The following is a 20496-nucleotide window of genomic DNA, read 5'->3' as shown; positions in this document are numbered from 1 at the left end:
GTAAGGTGATGTTCTGAATTAGAATCACTATTGAGAAAATTTATGGAACCGGCAATTGCGGCAGACTGCATAATAATTCTACTGGCCCCCAATGTACATTTCACATATGGACCATAAAGATGAGATATGAGAAATTAAGGCTCATACACAGGCATAACATCAGTATTTTTCTCTTGCTTTATTTGCAAGCAAAATAGGGAAGAAAATGATTATTAAGATCATTCAACTATATGGTGAGTAACAATCTATATTACTAAGCCACAAACCCCAAATACGCGAGCCCTACTCAAGTTGCATGTTTCCAATGTAATGGCTTCCATGGGCACAAAAAAATTATTTTCAATAATTCAAAATAGTTATTGACCAAACTTAAAATGCTACCATAATCTACTCATTAAGAGGTATACTTTATGTTACAGGTCTAACATACTGAGACAAGTGTTACAGTTAGAATCTGCACATATACTGTAGTGTATCAGGATGTTTTAGCAAGCATCCTGGTCCACTTTGAAGAATCATCCCAGCAAAAGAGCATTGCAATAGAGGAAATAGGTAGAAACAATGTGTAAGACAAAATTAGAGACTGTCTGCACAGCTTTATTTTGGTACAGATACTACTGGAGGGTCAAGGTACATTGGCAGCAAATGCACAGCATCTACCGACTCTCTTGATCCTGGCTTCTTGAGATCTCTCGTTAAGAGTCACGATAAAAGTTTAGTAGTGGCTTGAGACAATCTGTTGTGGGTGAATTCGTTTTCAATTAACAATCTGTCCAGTTAATGTGAAATAATAACGTATGATAGAAGTCTTCAGATAAACCTTATTACAATTCCACAAGATTTTAATAATTCCACCTGACAGTTTATTCCAGAATTGGAAGCTGATTTCTCTGTTTTAATGAAGTAATGCCCAATCAGTTATATTGGCATTTACTACTGGTTGTGACGTGAACTGCTGCTTGGCAGTGTTGGTGAGTATTCAAAATCTACTTGCAATTAATGTCCATTTATCAATAAGAACGGTGTTCATCAGTGAAATGCAGTATCAATGAAGTTACACAACAGTTGGTAATTTAACTTTTTAAACTGCTGGTTTATTGGCATTTCTGGAAAAGAACACTCTTATACTCTCATTCGATCAGCAAATTCCGTGTAACAGTTTGAATGTGTAATGGGACTTACTACGTCGCAAATCATTCTAATGAATGTATTGATTTGCATTACAGTGTTGCTAAGCAACGTGATCAACAAGGTGATATGTGTCCTAATTAAAACAGAACAATATTTTGAATAAATTTTCAGTTCGTTTTTATCAAAAATCAGTATTTGTCTCGAAAAGTAATTTCAAACTTTGTGCATTAAGTCCAAGCACATTTGCAATTATTATACACAATTTAATGGAAAGCTCAATCACGCAGTAGTGTGTAACGTGTTTCAAATCGAGTGTGCAGGTTTCAATTTTCTCCGATAGGCTAAACAATGCTTTGTAATAATGTGATGTGTGTATCTCACGTAAAGTCTAAATGAAACTGGATTTGCCTCTGTTCACCTCAAACTCACAAAATGAAATTCACCACAGGTCAGTGAACTGTACACATGCACTTTTAGCACTCTAAGTGGTAACTCATCTAAGAGCAAAAGCCGCACATAAATTCACACTTTTTACATGAATACAAAAATCAAAGCACCTTTATATTAAACAGATAAATTATGGCATGCAATTACTAATTAAACATTTCCTATTCTAAAGAAACTTCAAGAACTTTTATTTCATAATCAATAAAATTTTATCCCGTGAAATAAACTATTGGTCTGCTAAAACAGATTCAGATTACTGTCAACTTGTGTGTGCACGATGACGTCACGAATTGATACTTGCTTGGAATGAACGAAATACCTGTACTAAAAAATACTATCAGTTGAGTAATTTATGGACTTTTATGACAAATTTGGTACCCCTTGCATTGCTACATAGCCTATTTGAGCTACTTTAATATACGTTAATGAAAGTAACAAACGTCAAAATATGGAAGAGTTACACAACAGTTCATTCAAAGTCATTTCATAGCTCAGAGTCGAAGTTAAAAACTTTCATTTAGCATACCCTGCAACACAGAACAAAGCCCAGAAGAGCTGGATGTTCAAGCACAGCAGTAGCACGAGGATCTGGACCACCAAAACAAAATAGTAAGACAACAATCCATCATGAAGAGGCATTTGAGGTAATAGCTGGCATTCTACAATGGTGTTCAAGGCATACCCATGCTATATAAAACATACAGCTTTCACCACAACCATTTGCAAATTTTACACTGTAGTACTTCGAGGCAACATAGCTCATGGTGCGCAAATACGCAGACTATATTCATCTGGTATTTGGGAATGAGGGCACCTAGTGACTGTCAATAGACTTAACACACAACTTCAAATGTTCATGAAACTTTTTCTCACTGACACTTCCCCACAAAATGAAGAAAAGAAAAACATTTATCGCTTACTGCATTTGTCCTGTCCATGCCATCAAACTTCAGTATGGGACATAATGCTTTAGTTCATTACTTCTTTACTATTAACTATGTTCACAACATATTTTGCACACAGTATTCACATATACCTCTGAACATACCTGCAATACTATATCATTGTATGACACATAGTTTAGGAGATATGATATAAACACTGACAGCACGAAAAACTAGCCTTGCTAACATAACATGCATGGTTTTACTCAGTATTAGGGGGAACCGTGGGTCTAACGTTGGCAACCTGTCATCTCGCAGAATCTCGCAGAAACCTCTTCAGGGACCTAGGGACGCTTATACTTACATGTCAGTAAATATACGTACTCATAATGGGGCCCGCCCGGGTAGACACACATGTTAAAGTGGGGAGGTATGCTTGCCACAGATTGAATCCACTCACCACATCAACGATGAGTGGTTGGAGTGCCGGCCACCCTATATGTGGTTTTTAGGCAGTTTCCCACATCCCACTAGATGAATAATGGGTTGGTTCCATGTTCTGCCTTAGATACACACTACTCGAACACTGGAACACTTTCTAACACTCCTTGCATTCAGTATATGGCATTTGTAGTTAGTAACGAGAGAGAATCTAAGAAACTCAGCAATTCACAACTACAATATCAGAAGTACAAATAATATCCATACAGACAACACATCCCTCTTCAGTGTTCAGAATGGAGTTTTATGTTCTGGTTCAACAGTCTGTAACAGGCTGCTAGTGGACATCAGGTGGGAAATTAAAAAAAAAAATCCCCAAATAATTAAAAATAAAAATTATGCACTCCTTCCACAAATTATCAGAATACTTGGACTTGGGAATGTAAACTGCACATAACACTAATACTTGTAACAGACACATCCTGGCATTGCTAATATGGAGAAAAGTGTTAGTGGGCTGTGTAAATTTACATAAACATTTTGGTTAAATATGATATGAAAAAAGAAGCTGAGTAATATATGATATGAAAAAAGAAGCTGAGTAGTATAGGAGGGAGAAGCAGTACTTTTTTTTCCTTCTTCTGAGGTAGCCGAATTTCTCTTTACATACATACATAAAGTAGTCAAGACGTAATTAACAGTTTGAATAGATTAGTGCCAGACATAACTTGTTGTTAGTGTACTTTGCAGAAACAGGGAGCAGTGATTGCTCCAGTATAAATTGACTAGTTTCACATCCCTGAAGGCTCTCCTTCATGTGGGATTTACGGAACAAATTATGTGAAAGAATAAATGAATGATAAACGAAACACGACATTTATCTTACTTACTTTTATACTCCCTTTAGTCCCAATTATATATGCTTCATTTGGAAGAAGTGCACGGGCATTTGTGCTCAGAACTGCTGTTTTACCACCTTCATACTTTAAAACACATGCCATGCTCTCATCACATCCAAACTCATTTAAATGTCCCAAAGCAACAATGTGTGTCGGATTCACAGGACCAAATACGAGCACAGCTAGCTGCAGGCAGTAAACTCCTAGATCAAGTATAGTTCCACCACCAAGCTCCTTCAACCTGAAGAGTAATATTAATTGATTAATATCATTAATTTCACAATACACTTTCAAAATATGACAAACAACAAATACGGAAAGTGTATCTCAGTCAATAACTTTGTGTGGCAGTTTTAATACAAACTAGTCAATTTATGAACCATTATTGAAGGAATGGAAAAGTCTTTCAGCCTTAGTGTTATAACTCACAAGAACAGAAAATGATAATTTCCAAGCTTGCAACTTAATAAAATGAAAAATGTTTATGCCCCCCCCCCCCCTCATCAGCAAGTACAGTATCTAAACAGCTAAAATGATCAGCCAGTCCCAGTTGCATGTTGTCTGTCTAACAGCTTCCAGGGGGAACAAAAAATTGATAAAAAATTGATTTTCACTACTTCATGTCACATTCTATGCATTAAGAGGTGTAAACCAAGTATTAACACCAGAAACTGTTTATACGTCTTGATGCAGCATAACTCACGGCACCTAAAATTACCCAGATCATATTCATCTAGTAACTGAGAACGAGAGTACTTAGCTTACTCGTAATACCCCCAAGCATCACCAAAAAAATTATCTATCACCGTTGAGGCTCATGGGTTGATATTCACCTTTCAGTGTCTCACCAGATATTGGCTTCAGCTAAAAATACTAACTGTTGAAAAGTAATAAAAGGATTCTACTGTCATCAATTGACTGTCCTCCACCAGAGCACACCCACACCCTTTACAAGTGGTGACAGAAATGCTGGTGGAGACTGCAACAGTAGTTCAAAGTCCACAGCTACAAAGGGCGACAATAGCAGCAGCAAAGAAAAAATACAAGAAGTGCCAATTTCAAGATTTGGTATGGGCCTGTATTACTATTTCCTTCTCTATTCTTTGAACTTTACAACATTTGCGGGATCAGGCTACATCTACATCTACATCCATACTCTGCAAGCCACCTGACAGTGTGTGGTGGAGGGTACTTTGAGTACCTCTATCGGTTCTCCCTTCTATTCCAGTCTTCTATTGTTTGTGGAAAGAAAGACTGTTGGTATGCCTCTGTGCGGGCTCTAATCTCTCTGATTGTATCCTCATGGTCTCTTTGTGAGATATATGTAGGAGGGAGCAATACACTGCTTGACTCCTCGGTGAGGGTATGTTCTCGAAACTTCAACAAAAGCCCGTACTGAGCTACTGAGCATCTCTCTTGCAGAGTCTTCCACTGGAGTTTATGTATCATCTCCATAATGCTTTCGCGATTACTAAATGATCCCGTAACGAAGTGCGCTGCTCTCCATAGGATCTTCTCTATCTCTTCTATCAACCCTATCTGGTATGGATCCCACATCGGTGAGCAGTATTCAAGCAGTGAGCAAACAAGTGTACTGTAACCTACTTCCTTTGTTTTCGGATTGCATTTCCTTAGGATTCTTCCAATGAATCTCAGTCTGGCATCTGCTTTACCGATGATTAATTTTATATGGTCATTCCATTTTAAATCACTCCTAATGCCTTCTCCCACATAATTTATGGAATTAACTGCTTCCAGTTGCTGACCCGCTATATTGTAGCTAAATGATAAAGGATCTTTCTTTCTATGTATTCGCAGCACATTACACTTGTCTACATTGAGATTCAATTGCCATTTCCTGCACCATGCGTCAATTCGTTGCAGATCCTCCTGCATTTCAGTACAATTTTCCATTGTTACAACCTCACGATACACTACAGCATCGTCCACAAAAAGCCTCAGTGAACTTCCAATGTTATCCACAAGGTCATTTATATATATTGTGGATAGCAACAGACCTATGACACTCCCCTGCGGCACACCTGAAATCACTCTTACTTCGGAAAACTTCTCTCCATTGAGAATGACATGCTGCGTTCTGTTATCTAGGAACTTTTCAATCCAATCACACAATTGGTCTGATAGTCCTCATGCTCTTAGTTTGTTTATTAAATGACTGGGGGAACTGTATCAAACGCCTTGGGGAAGTCAAGAAACACGGCATCTACCTGGGAACCCGTGTCTATCACTCTCTGAGTCTTGTGGACGAATAGTACGAGCTGGGTTTCACACAATTGTCTTTTTCAAAACCCATGCTGATTACTACAGAGTAGATTTCTAGTCTCCAGAAAAGTAATTATACTCAAACGTAATACGTGTTCCAAAATTCTGCAACTGATGGACGTTAGAGATATAGGTCTATAGTTCTGAACATCTGGTCAACGTCCCTTCTTGAAAATGGGGATGACCTGTGCCCTTTTCCAATCTTTTGGAACGCTACGCTCTTCTAGAGACCTACGGTACACTGCTGTACACCGCTGCAAGAAGGGCAAGTTCCTTCGTGTACTTTGTGTAAAATTGAACTGGTATCCCATCAGGTCCAGTGGCCTTTCCTCTTTTGAGCAATTTTAATTGGTTTTCTATCCCTCTATCATTATTTTGATATCTACCATTTTGTCATTTGTGCAACAATCTCAAGAAGGAACTACAGTGCAGTCTTCCTCTGTGAAACAGCTTTGGAAAAAGACATTTAGTATTTCAGCCTTTAGTCTGTCAACCTCTGTTTCAGTACCATTTTGGTCACAGAGTGTCTGGACATTTTGTTTTGATCCACCTACCACTTTGACATAAAACCAAAATTTCTTAGGATTTTCTGCAAAGTCAGTACATAGAACTTTACTTTTGAATTCACTGAAAGCCTCTCACATAGCCCTCCTCACACTACATTTCTCTTCATGTAATTTTTGTTTGTCTGCAAGGTTTTGGCTATGTTTACGTTTGCTGTGAAGTTCCCTTTGCTTCCGTAGCAGTTTTCTAACTCGATTGTTGTACCACGGTGGTTCTTTTCCATCTCTTACGATCTTGCTTGGCACATACTCATCTAATGCATATTGTACGATGGTTTTGAACTTTGTCCATTGATCCTCAACACTATCTGTACTTGAGACAAAACTTTTGTGTTGAGCTGTCAAGTACTCTGAAATCTGCTTTTGGCACTTTTGCTAAACAGAAAAATCTTCCTACGTTTTTAAATATTTCTATTTACAACTGAAATCATCGATGCAGTAACCGCTTTATGATAGCCGATTCCCTGTTCTGCATTAAATGTTTCAAATAGTTCGCGTCTGTTTGTCACCAGAAGGTCTAATATGTTATTACCACGAGTCAGTTCTCTGTTTAACTGCTGCTCAAATACAAGCAGATAATTTAGAATTATATAGGCAGGCTGAGGGTCTGCAGGGTCAGAGAAAGGAACAGGGGAAGAGATTTTTACTTTTATAAATAACTTCCTGATGACTGCAAAATTGGTGGGGGGCGAGAGGGATGGAATGATGAAAAGTTAGTAAGTATGGTGTTCCGGGGAATGTCTTAAAGGGTGGGAAAGACGTACTGCGGTTTAATCGATGTATTACAGAACAGCTACATACACAAAAAGACCTTCATCACAAATTCAAGAGAAGTCAAAACCTATCTGACAAATAGAAGCTGAATGACACAAAAATGAGCATAAAGAGAGCAATGAGAGAAGCACTCAATGAATTTGAAAGAAAAATTTTAATACCCGATACGGGTAAAAACCCTAAGAGGTTTTGGTCTTATGTAAAATCAGCAAGTAGTTTGAAACCTCCCATTCATTCAATGAGCATACCAGCCATTCATTCAATGAGCGTACCAGCACTACAATGGAAAATGACAGAAATACTGAATTCGGTCTTCCAAAATTGTTTCACTGTGGAAGATTGTAACACTGTCCCTCCTTTCAATCATCATACAAATGTTGAAATGGTATATATTGGTATATGGTATGGTATATTGTATATTGGTATATGGTATATATATAAAACCTCTTAGGGTTTTTACTCGTATCGGGTATTAAAATTTTTCTTTCAAATTCACTGAATGCTTCTCTCATTGCTCTCTTTATAACCGATTGTGGAACACAAAAGCAACTACAATCACTTAGTGATGGAAAGGCATCAGGGCCAGATGAGAAACACTTAAGATTATTCGTAAGAATTTGCCCCCCTTCCAGCAGCAGTTTATCACAGATTATTGACGAAATGAAGAGTACCCAGCGACTGTTTTCAAGAAGGGTCATAGGCATGATGCACATAATTATAGGCCTGTATCATTCATGTCAGTCTGTTGCAAAATTACGGAACATGTTTTGTGCTCAAGAATTATGACTTTTTGGAAAACAAAAAATCTACTCTATAAAAATCACCACAGATCCCGCAAACAGAGATCTTGCAAAACTCAACTCGCACTGTCCATCTGTTAGATCCATAGCACTGTGACAGCAGTGTTCAGATTGATGCCATGTTTCTCGACTTTGGGAAGGTATTTGACGCAGTCACATATTGCTGTTTGGTGAAAAAAATATGAGCTTACCTAATATCAGATCAGATGAGCTTTATGGCATTGTTGATGCTACATGGCAAGACAATACTCCCTCCAGCGACAAGGCATGCTTGACTTAGAAAATTTCAGAATCCAGCAATAAGTAAGCGCAGTATCAGCCACAATCTGGTTGGTCGCACTTTCAAATACGTTCACTAGCAGTTACACAGTGGCCAATGAGATGCGAGTATCCCCTCTCCAGAGCTCCAGTGATGGGTGTAATTACATCTGAACATTCATGCACTGATACCATTTTGTGTGTTTGCCATTTGGATAACTTTTACAGACTTTCATAGCAGCTAGGCCTCATCATCTTCTGAACAGACATTGTATTGAAGAGTGGCAGATTTACAAAATTTTTGTATCTGTAAATATTTCTACATTTAAATCTAGTGTTAATAACCTGCACTGCAACTTCAGCAATAAAATTATGTATTATTTTTACTATTTGATATTAGATGTAGAATAAATTAATGTCTTTACAGCTAAATCTAAATTAATAGCTTTCTTCATAAGCTAATCGGAGAGGACACTAAATAGCCACGTAAAAGACCGCGGATCACTAGAGGGATTAAAGTATCTTGTGAAAGGAAAACGAAAATGTATCTCTTGACAAGAACAAGTAGGGATCCTGCAGTAGTTTCACAATGCAAAAACTACTCAAAATTAATAAGAAAGATTATTAAAAAAAATCAAGGTAAGTGCACATAATGTCAGAAATCAGTACTTCTGACAACAGACTGAAGGCTATATGGAATGAAGTGAAACAAGACACAGGACAACCAGCCACAGAACACAACATCACTATTGAACTTAATGGAAGAACTATAAATGATGAGTCACAGGTAGTAAATGCATTTAACACTTTGCCATTCACACGTCTCGTACAAATTTATTCACTTGGCACCAGCAGCATTAATTCGGATTACTTGGCTTGTCGCCAGCCGCTTGTCACCTTTCTGTTGTTGACAAGCTTCAAACACATTGATGTTTGCGTGCTTTAATTTTTCTAGAAATTCTCTATTTTGCTGTACCGTTCCACAAACTCGAATTTTCTTTTCAAGTACCTTCTCTGCAATTTCTACACTGTTATAATACTTATCCATGTAGAGGTGATGCCACTTTCCACAAGAAGGTGTCAACAGTTCCATCACTGTTTTTGCTAAAGGTTGTCTTGAATGAGGAAATGTATCATGTACTCGAATCACACAGCATCTGAATGAGTATGCCATATTTCGTAACTCTTGACGGATTGTTAACTTTAAAATTTAACTGTCCATGCCACGGTATCATTCCTTCATCAGTTGAGATGTCTTGACTTAGATTAAATGTTTCTTTAAACTTTTTGGAAAAATAATCAGTTACAAATTGCACTTTGAAAAGCTGGTCAGCATTATTCGGTTTACTCTTGTTGTCGGAAAAATGTAAAAGTGATAATATTTATCCGAATCAGTTGCGGGACATCGTTTTGCGAAATATCGGTGGGTCTAACAACGGATTTGTTGACCAGTAATCATCGATCCTCATTTCCTTTACAATTCCCACAAGGATAGCAAGCTCAAACCATTTACTAAGTTCGGGTCCCATAATGTCGACAAATTTGTCATTTTTTAAATCCAGTTTCCCGTACTGTCGACAAATTTGTCATTTTTTAAATCCAGTTTCTCTATTGCAATTTTGACTGTAATACTTGTTGGTTTCATTGCTAATATATTCAAATAGATCGTTCCCAATATATATTTCTACGATATCCATGATGCTCTGTGTACCTTTGGGAAATATGTGTGGATCCGGAGATCCTTCAAATTTATTATTGGTCCTTAGTAAATCATAGTCTGCCTTCTTCATCTGATTCAATTGGCAACTGTAGCGTTCGCCGAATTCTTCTTGGACATATTTCACTATCTTTCGACGATTCTGCTTCTCTTTCATTTTTTTTATATCCAATGTCTTCTTCCCAATCGGCCAAGTCATCCAGAACGTCAGACAAGACGAAGATGTCTGCGCATTCTTCGTAAATAATCTTATCGTCTCTTTCGTCTGCCATGATGAAAGTGCACAAGTACTTATAAAAACAAAAATCTTGTTAACGTGTGTAACTTACTGTTACCTGAACAAAACACCAACAGAATGAAAAAGATACTAAAGTGCTGTCGCCGGCCACTGCGTGATACTACGCACACGACACCACTGTGGTGTCCCCGGCTGTTGACAGCTATTTTGTGCACGACACCACTGTGGTGTCATCAGTTGGGAAAGTGTTAATAATCATTTCTTAAATACAGTAGAAATGATATGGACAAACAGTTCAAAAGCAAAATCACAGCAGTATGATGAAAATGTAACTTTCATAAAATTCAGTCATATGAATGTACGAGGGTCACTCCAAAAGAAATGCAAACTACTTTTTTTTTTTTAATCCATCTTTTATTCTACGTGTTTGAAAGTTTTACAGTGTGTAGATACATCCTTTAGGAACAATATTTTCAATTCTCCACATAATCTCCATCGCTCTCAACTCCCTTACGCCATCTTGAAACCAGCGCCTGTATACCTGCACGGTAAAATTCTGGACCAACCTGTTCGAGCCAATGTTTGGAAGCATGCATAAGGGAGTCATCGTCTTCACACCTTGTTCCAAAAGAGTGTCTTTCAGTTTCCCAAAGGGATGATAGTCACATGGAGGCAGGTCAGGACTGTAAGGCGGGTGTTTCAGTGTTGTCCATCTGAGTTTTGTGATCGCTTTCATGGTTATTTGACTGACATGTGGCCGTGCATTGTCATGCAACAGCAAAACATCCTGCTTTTGCCGATGTGATTGAACACGACTCATTCGAGCTTGAAGTTTCTTCAGTGTCGTCACATATGCATTAGAATTTATGGTGGTTCCACTTGGCATGATGTCCACAAGCAAGAGTCCTTCGGAATCGAAAAACACCCTAGTCATAACTTTTCCAGCAGAAGGTGTGGTTTTGAATTTTTTTTCTTGGGTGAATTTGCATGATGCCACTCCATTGATTGCCTCTTCATCTCTGGTGAAAAACGATGGAGCCATGTTTTATCACCCGTCACAATTCTTCCAAGAAATTCATCTCCACTATTCTTGTACTATTCCAAAAGTTTGCTGCATACCGGTTTTCTTGTTTCTTTGTGAGCCACTGTCAACATCCAGGGAACCCACCTGGCACAAACCTTTTTTAACGGCAACACTTTCAGTATTCTGCAAACACTTTCTTCCCCTATCCCAACGTAGCGTGACAATTCGTTCGCTGTGATGCATCTGTCAGCAGTCACCTATTTGTTAACTCTCTGCACATTGTCTGGAATGTGTGCAGTACGAGGCCTGCTGCTGCTAGGACAATCCTCAATATTGCCATGCCCGCTTTCATCACGTAACCTGCTTGCCCGCCGACTAACTGTACTGCGATCGACAGCAGCATCTCCGTACACCTTTTTCAACCTCTTGTGGATGTTTCCCACTCTCTCGTTTACACAGCACAGGAATTCTATGACAGCATGTAGCTTCTGACGAACGTCAAGTGTAGCGGCCATCTTGAAAACATACTGTGATGGTGCCACTCATAGGAACAGATTGAACTAAGTTTGAAAACAAGTGGAAAGGATGTATCTACACACTTTCACATGTGCAGAATAAAAACTGTATTTTTACAAAAATAGTGTGCATTTCTTTTGGAGAGACCCTCGTATCACAAAAATCTCCTTCTTAAATTAAGAAAATTATACATTCTCTCACGAATAAAAGCTCATGTGGTTTTGATGGGCTTTCCAATAGAATACAAAAAATTTGTTCCTATGTAATAAGCAAAGTCTTACCTGAAACAAGTAACACATCAGTAACTCAAAGCATTTTTGCAGAGACTGAAATATGCCATTATTAAACCCGTCTTTGAGCAAGGTGATAGGAGAGAGAGATATCAATAACTACCACCCTATATCACTGCTGACATCTTTCTCCAAAATTTTTGAGACGGTGATGTATTCTATAATAGTATCTCACTTTAGTAACAATAGTATCCTCAGCAAATTGCAGTTGTGGTTTCAAAAAGTTTGCTGTACTGAGAACGCCACGTAAATGTTCACTCACCACATTTTACAAGTATTAAATAATAAAATAGTGCCAGTTGCTATCTCCTGTGAGCTCTCTGAGGCAATCATGGCATTCTACTAGATTACTAGATTAACTGATGTTTTACGGAATAGATGGTATAACCAAGCAATGGATAATGTCATATCAAACGAAAAGAATGCAGAAAGATGTACTTAGTAATACAAGCAATACATTTCAGGGACATAATTCTGACTGGGGAGAATTCACGTATGGGATTCCCCAAGGTTCAATCTTAGGTCCACTACTGTTCCTCATTATGTAAAAGATCATTAAGTTGACATATTTTGCGTATTTTCATTCAGTGTCATATGGAATAATGTTCTGGGGTAACTCATCTTCAAGAAAGTAAGTCTTCATTGTACAAAAAGGTGTTGTAAGAATAATACACGGTGCTCACCCAAGATCATCTTATACACATCTGTTTAAGGTGTTGGGCATTCTGGCTACTGCTTCACAGCATATTTATTTCTTCATGAAGTTTGTTGTAAATAATCAACTACAGTTCAAAAGGAACAATTATATATACACAATTACAGTATATGGAGGGTGAATGACATTTGTAATGTTGTCTTCAGCACAGAAAGGGGTGTACAATGCAGCACAAAAATTTTTGATTACTTCCCCAATGATATACAATGTCTGACAGACAGCAAACTAAAATTTGATAACAAACTGAGAAAGTATCTCATTGACAACTCCTTCTATGCCATAGGCGAATTTCTATTACTGTAATGTGTAAAAGGTGGTGGGTAGGAATAACTAGCTCACATCTGCATATCTTTTTTTCTTTTTGGGAAAAAAAAGTAGAAATGTTCAGAATGAAACCATATGTACAAATTCATCTGCAATGTGAATGTGCAATGAGTCAGTCCACATCATTATGATCTGCTGTGTGAAATGATCCATGGAACATGTAACTAACTAAATAACTGTGAATTCTCAGTTCATGAACAGCATCTGTTCCTCGCTCCTGTATCCTCTTAAGAACCACACACTGTGGAAGGAAGTCATAACAGTAAGGTGTACAATATCGCTATGTCATAACATCCAATATTGCAGTACTCCTTACACCATCTGCTCTGTACGAAGACTCAATCAGAAGAATATCTGCTTTGGGTGATGCTTATCACAGACGAGAGAGAAGCAACTGCCCTCCGGAATTCTTCAGTAATCACACACGTGATTCACCGGTTTATTCTGCAGAGATGCTGGAGAGGATGCCATGATCGCTACCTGCATCAGCTTTTACTTCAATGAAGTGCTTCAGTAGTGAAGGATGGACTGGGCTGGCATGGGCACTGATGAAGTTGCAGTAGGAGTGCACTTAAAAGACTTAATGTAAAACACACTCAGATATACAATTTTGCATAAATTCTGAAATATTCACAGACCGATTGGCCATCTTGTGCAGTACCAGAAATGAGTTCAGATGGCGTAGGGCTTATAGACACTGTTGTGACTATCAATATTGGAACTGCCATACGATCACAGATGCAAATGCTGTGCCAAACATAGTGGAAACCTTGGACAATGTCATTGTATGCCTATTGATTTGCAGAGTGGGTACCATTAGTTGCAGGTAATACTGGAGGACAGATCTAACTACTATTACCTAGTACCATCCCATGCCACTCAGGTTGAAGAATACTCTGGCAACATTCCGATGTCTAGTGGATGGGGTATTACATGGCCAAAAACCAAAACATTGTATGGTGTAATTAACAATATTGTCGTATTGTCTAAAGACATTCAGAAACATCTTGTATAGTTATGGGACATCTTTAATCAGTTGCGACCAGCATGACCAACACTTAGTTCAGAAGGTTGTCATTTTGCATTGAAAGAAATTCGCTATTTGGACCTTGTTATCAGCCAGGACGGTGTGCAAACATATCCCTGGTTTACACAAGATGTGCAGGAATTCCCCACTACTACATGGGAAAAAGAACTACTTTTTCAGATTGACTTATCATTATAGGAAGTTTGTGTCTAAGTTCTGCAGTTGTAGTAAGGTACCTTGCACATCTGTTAAAAAGGTCAGTAAAGTTTCAGTAGATTCCAGATTGTGAGTGTGCCTTCGAGAATTAGAAAGACCTGTTGCCTTGCTTATCCAGATTATCAAAAATTGTTTATACTAATCTCATGATGCCATCCGCCATGCCTTATGATGCATGTTCAGTCTGGAAATATAATATTATCAAATAAGAGGGAATGGTTAGGGAAACAGAAAATTTAAAGAAAATTTTCCCACTAGATGGCACAGCACAAATCATAAAATAAATGGGTTCAGTTGCAAGTGAGGGATGAATTGCAATACATTGACTATGGTGCATGTGGCACATTAAACTAACCATACTGTACAAATTGCATAATGGGCACTCAACATTCAACAGCTGTCGCACTATTAGTTAGGTAAGCTCATCCATTAAAGCAAGGTCATATCACAATGGACGGGAAAAGTTGGCTTTTAATCATCCTGAGGTCACAAACTTCATAAAAAGCACAAATGGGATCAGCACAAGAGATGTTCAATATGCTGCCCACTGTTTTCTGCCACAATTTGAAATCGAGAAACAGAATTTTCAATAACAGATCAGTGTGTCTCAGTGGTCACATTAAGAAAGTGTTGCCCAATGTATGTCTTCAACTCGTCTACGTTTACAATTGGAGCACTGGACGCAACAGCTTTTCAATAACCTCACATCAGCAGTTACAGAGATTAAGAGGGGATCTGGACAGCCACGCTGTATGGAAATGATGGCTAATAAGTCTACCATTTCCAAAAAGTCTCTACAACAACTGGTTCGTTGGCTGTGCAATGTGTGGAGGATTGCCATCTCGCATAAAAAAAGATCCTACCCACCTATCCAGACTGTTGAAGGTTTGGAATGATGGTGTGCAATAGACTCTCAAAGTACTTGCCAGTGATGGTACAGGTAACAGGACCCATAGGTCCTGTCTCCTCAAAAAATCCGTCCTCCATAATACACGATGCTATCTATCTGAATCAGACAGTTGCCTTTCCAGAATGAAATGGTACCAGTTGATTTGCGAGTGGATTTTTCAGTGCTCAAGTTCTGCAATTCTATGTACTGACTTATCCTTGGAGATGCATGTGGACTTCTCCTGTCCACAGAATGTTCCATGACCATTCATTGCCCACATCCATGCAAACATGAAAAATGTTTGTCCTGCTGGCGGGGTCAGCATGAAGCAACTCCTGGACGCGGTAATTTTATATGAATAGCAATACAGGATAGAATTTTATGCGCCATGCTCATAGGCATGTCCAACATTCAGGCAATTCCCCTTCTCTACATGTCTGCACACCACTGTTCGAGCCCTCCTGCAATGCTGTGGCCACATCTTCTATTGATATCGGATCAATCTTTTTCCCCGTCTCCCACACTGCACACAGCACTTCCAAAGAAAATGACTTTTCGAATTTTGAAATCATTGGTTCCAGTCACTTGGCAGAAACTGGTCCAACATCTTTTTTCATATCCTTGAGTGTCTGTAAATCCTAAAAAGCCACTGGCGCACAGTCATTGTTCTTGTAAAACAGCGTTACTAGCAGTGAATGATCCTACATTGAGACAGTATTTCGGACTGAGGAACATGTCTTTTAGTTTGATTGTTCCACCACTTACAGTGCCCTCTATTGGTAAAATTTTTGTTAAATGTTGTTTTGTTTCCATAACGTTTTCTCAAAATATTCAATGTGTGTGAATTACTAATGGACCAAACTGCTGAGGTCATCAGTCCCTACACTTACACACTACTTATGCTAAGAACAACACACACACCCATGCCCTCCGGTGGGAGGGGCCACGCACTCCGTGACATGGCACCTCTGACTGCGCGGCCACCCCACACGGCAATGTTTTCCCCTTCTTCGATAACATTCCTTTCAAGTTTGACACCATTATAAGCAATGGTTCTTTTTTTTTGTTTTGAAACTGAAACTTCGATTAATTATAATCGCCCTGTATATGAGCAGCTAAATAAAATGGAAAAAAAAAAAAAATTACTCGACTATAGAGAAGGAGATACTCTGTCAGATTCATGATATCGTATCCTGCCTATATGGTAGTTGTCTCAAAGTCATACTGGATACACAGCGTAAAAATGATTGATGGGTCTCAGGAATCTGACTAGCTACCTAACACAATATATTTCATGGCTTAATAAATTTGATACTGAAATAGTATCCCACTCATGGAAAACACATGACAATGCTGACAGATTACGTTGTAAGGCACTCATGCTGGAATATGTTGGTGTTTCTGCAGATGAGCCATGGATAGCTCAGACTACTGACGAAGAATGTCTACAATTTACAGTGCAAGCCCAGTTCTGTGTTGATGATGAAGTGTTGTAGAAACAAAGTGCTGGTGGATTACAGTTGTGTTGAGAGTTTAGTGACGAAGTGATGAAGCAGGCCAATGACTTCATTTTAACAGGGCATTGGGGTTGTCATACTAATGAGTGACGTGTTGCAGAAAATTACTGCTGGTAAACACAAAAGATAGATGTAGAACAATACGTGGAAAACTGCACACTCTGTACGCAGAGGGCTGAGCTAAGTCATAAACAAATTGTCTTACAGAGGTTGCTCGAGACCAAAAGACCATTCCAGATGAATATTTTGCCCACAAAGGACAGCACCATAGCAGCTGCTTATTTATTTTGCCACATAAAACCAAATAATTGGCTGACAGAGAACTGTTTTATTTACATATCGTTCCAGATGTTTGGCATCTGCACAGAGACAGGTAAGGATCGAGGTGTCTTAACTTTTTACATTATTTAGCCATGACCACAGCAGGCAAAGACAGTAGCTCAAGCAATGATGAACCACTGGATTTTAAAGTTTGGGACACTGGAGACTGTTATAAATAATCATAGTAAACACATTGTGTCAGAGTTAAACAAATAGTTGAGGATACTTTTATGAATTTGTATGTTATAGATGAAAACATTACACCCACAGTCCAACCGGACAACAGGACAAGCGTGTAGAACCACAGACATAAAGGTTGAGTTGTTATATGAATAGTCATCATAGTGACTGGGACGCTCTACTGCCATATGTAGTAGTAGTTTATAACTCAAAGTGCACACCAAAGCACTGGACAATAACTGCATGAGATTGTTTTGAACTATGTGAACTACCTCTGGGAAATATGTACCAGCAGTGCATAATTTTGCTGAGTGTTTGAAGGGCATTTGCGCCAGGTTAAAAGCATGGATACAAAAGACTTGGAGTTGCAGGAAAGGGCACTAAAAGAGAAGCCCAAGCTGCCCAAGTACCATGTTGGACAATGGGTAATGTTGACCAATCACTATCTTCTGAAATGAAAGGCAAAGAAATTTATTATGTGATACCAGGTAATTGATATGGCACCTCTGGCCAATGTAAATTTACAACTGCAGATTCATATCTCAGTGATATTCATGGGATGTGTCTCACTATCTGAGGGTGCTCCAGAAACCCTGCCTCAATTACCAGTGGCTTCCTCCTAAGGTGGGAGGGAGATGGGCATGAAGAAAGGTAGAATCTGACAAAAGGAATGAGTTATCTGTATGCCCTAAGTTCACAATGTGCCCTACAAAGTTAACTGACAATTTCCTCTCCCTCAATAGGTATGTCAACTTTACCTCCTCTTTTTTTAACAGGGAACGTGTGTGTGTGTGTGTGTGTGTGTGTGTGTGTGATGGGTTGTGTACATCAACAGGAACTGCAATTAAAAGCATAAAATGTGCTACATTTATTCAAGACTTACAAATGAGCATGAAGGAAGCATTTTACTGTATTTAAGTATGGGTTTAGGCAATATGATTATTATTTGGTAAAGTGTGTACCTGTCAAAGTAATAGTGAGGTGCCATAGTGCAAACTGGTAACAGACAGCAGGTTTGCCACCGAGTGCAAATGGGTATGTTGATGTTTGCCAGTCTTGGGCATCTAACTTCAAGGCTACAGATCCTGTTCTCAAAAATGATGATGAAGTCTGTACAGCAGAGGGAGCACGATGTATAACTGGTCACACTCAACAGTTACTATCTGCTTCGGAACAGCTGCAGTGTTGGGCAGAGGGGGTCACAGATGCCCTATGATGCTGGTACATACAGTTCCAGGGTAATGTGAGCTCAATGTATCCTGCTTGGAGAAACCTGCATATGAATGTCCCTGGTAAGTGATTACAGGCCGAAATGAATGTTTGCAAAGTGTAGAGTCACACTGGCTCTTCAGTAGCAGACCAGGTAGTTGCCATTTGCACAGGCTGTGGCCAGGGCTGCTTACGTAATTCATGACAATTATAGCTCCACAGCCAGGATCTGCTAAGAAATGGCACCCACTGTGACACCTCTGGTTCATCCTTCTGGCTGCCTGCTACCATTACATCATGAAACACCACATATTCCTTACTCTCCCTGCCCAACCTTCCATATGAAATTCTACATAGAGAAAATGTGAGTTACCTGATGCTACCACAGATTCGACCCTTCTCACACCTGTAGAGTGAATGCTAGCTGCTCATAATTGTCAGACTTCTACTGGGCTATTGTTTGGGCATTTACAACAGTGTTAAGGAATATAACAGGTACTCCGTGTGAAGGATCTCAGTCACACCCACAATTTTACTAGTGACAGGCACTACTTATTATTATCTGAGGCACATAATTGCACAGATCTTGTCCCCACCAACCTCCTACCTGCATGCTTTATAGTAAAAGTGTTGGCATCCATAAGAATGATGCTTAGCTGTTAAGGTATCATAGAAGAACTACAGGTACTGTGAGCCACAGACTAACTGAATGTGCCTGCAATGAACTTTGGAAAATTAACTAGTTCCAGATACAGCAACAGAGAGTGAGTTTGGAGAGCCAAATTCTTTGAAGAGGAAAAGAGTGTAATGGCACAGGCTTAGCCAAGAGGACTCAATGCCGTAATATGGTATTTTCTAGTGAAGCATTACACCACAGCATCCGCTGGGTGCTGCCACCCACCTGCTGATCAGTGCCTGGTTAGTTATCGAGACCGGGCATGCTTCCGCAAGCAGAATATGTGACATATGAGAGAGGAGCACCACAACAAACCCAATTAATTGCATATAGTGGCTTTCTGGCCAGGTTGATCACCAAATCGACAAATTGGCCAGTCAGTGTCCATTGCAGTGTCAGCTTCTGTTGTGAAATTGCTACTGATCCAATGTTACTTTGACAGAACTGTCTGCCAGGGGATCCAGCTGCAACACTGATGGGCCCAAGGTCAAACTGATGCCCTCCCGGGCACCGAACCACTGGGCATATGCCTGTGCTAGATGACACCTGCCTTATATGCCCAACTGGGTTACACTCCCTGGACGCCCACACTCCTCTCATCTGCCACGGCTGAGGCAGGCTACCACTCTGGCATGCACTGGTCGTGCAAGTCTGCTGCATCATCTTCTAAAGTAGCTTGGCCTCAGATGGGAATGTTTACTGCATGAGGTTGAGCCGTGCCTCATCTGCACTGGGCAAGGCAACTGCAGATATCTTCATGACATTTTGCTGTCTTCACCCACCTTCCAATGCCTGCTAATTGTTCCTAATACAAACTGTCAGAAAGTAAAAAAAGATATTCCACTATCATCAAGATAATCCTCAATAATTCCTATAGTGAATATCACCCACTGTATATACTGACGTCGCAAAGTAAAATTCTTTGAATAATTTATGAGTAAAAATTTGACTACAGTCTCCAAAATTATAGGTGTGTACCATTACATTTGGTGTTTCAAATACTACTCTGTTGAGGCACCAAAATAACATGTTACTAACTACCGAGTTGTTATGTTTTTGTTTAAAGTCATTAGAAAGCCTTCTAAGGGTAAATGATAGGGTGTCATGAGGAATACACACTTGGCAATGGGTAAAGATAACAAATTGACATAATTCAT

The 20496-nt window shown here is 39.1% G+C and overlaps 1 protein-coding gene across 1 annotated transcript in view; it reads right to left on the bottom strand.

Moving 5' to 3' along the window:
• Positions 1-20496, bottom strand: part of LOC124794666 (trans-1,2-dihydrobenzene-1,2-diol dehydrogenase-like) — a 108862-nt gene that overhangs the window by 35015 nt on the left and 53351 nt on the right. The window contains exon 4 of the mRNA XM_047258198.1: positions 3794-4043. Coding sequence (XP_047114154.1) covers positions 3794-4043 — 250 coding nt within the window. The remainder of the gene's footprint in view (positions 1-3793; positions 4044-20496) is intronic.

Source organism: Schistocerca piceifrons, chromosome 4 (genome assembly GCF_021461385.2).
Source record: "Schistocerca piceifrons isolate TAMUIC-IGC-003096 chromosome 4, iqSchPice1.1, whole genome shotgun sequence".
NCBI classification, from domain to species: Eukaryota; Metazoa; Arthropoda; class Insecta; order Orthoptera; family Acrididae; genus Schistocerca; species Schistocerca piceifrons.
The sequence above is the reverse complement of the archived record's forward strand: the minus strand, read 5'-3'. Positions and strand labels throughout refer to the sequence as shown.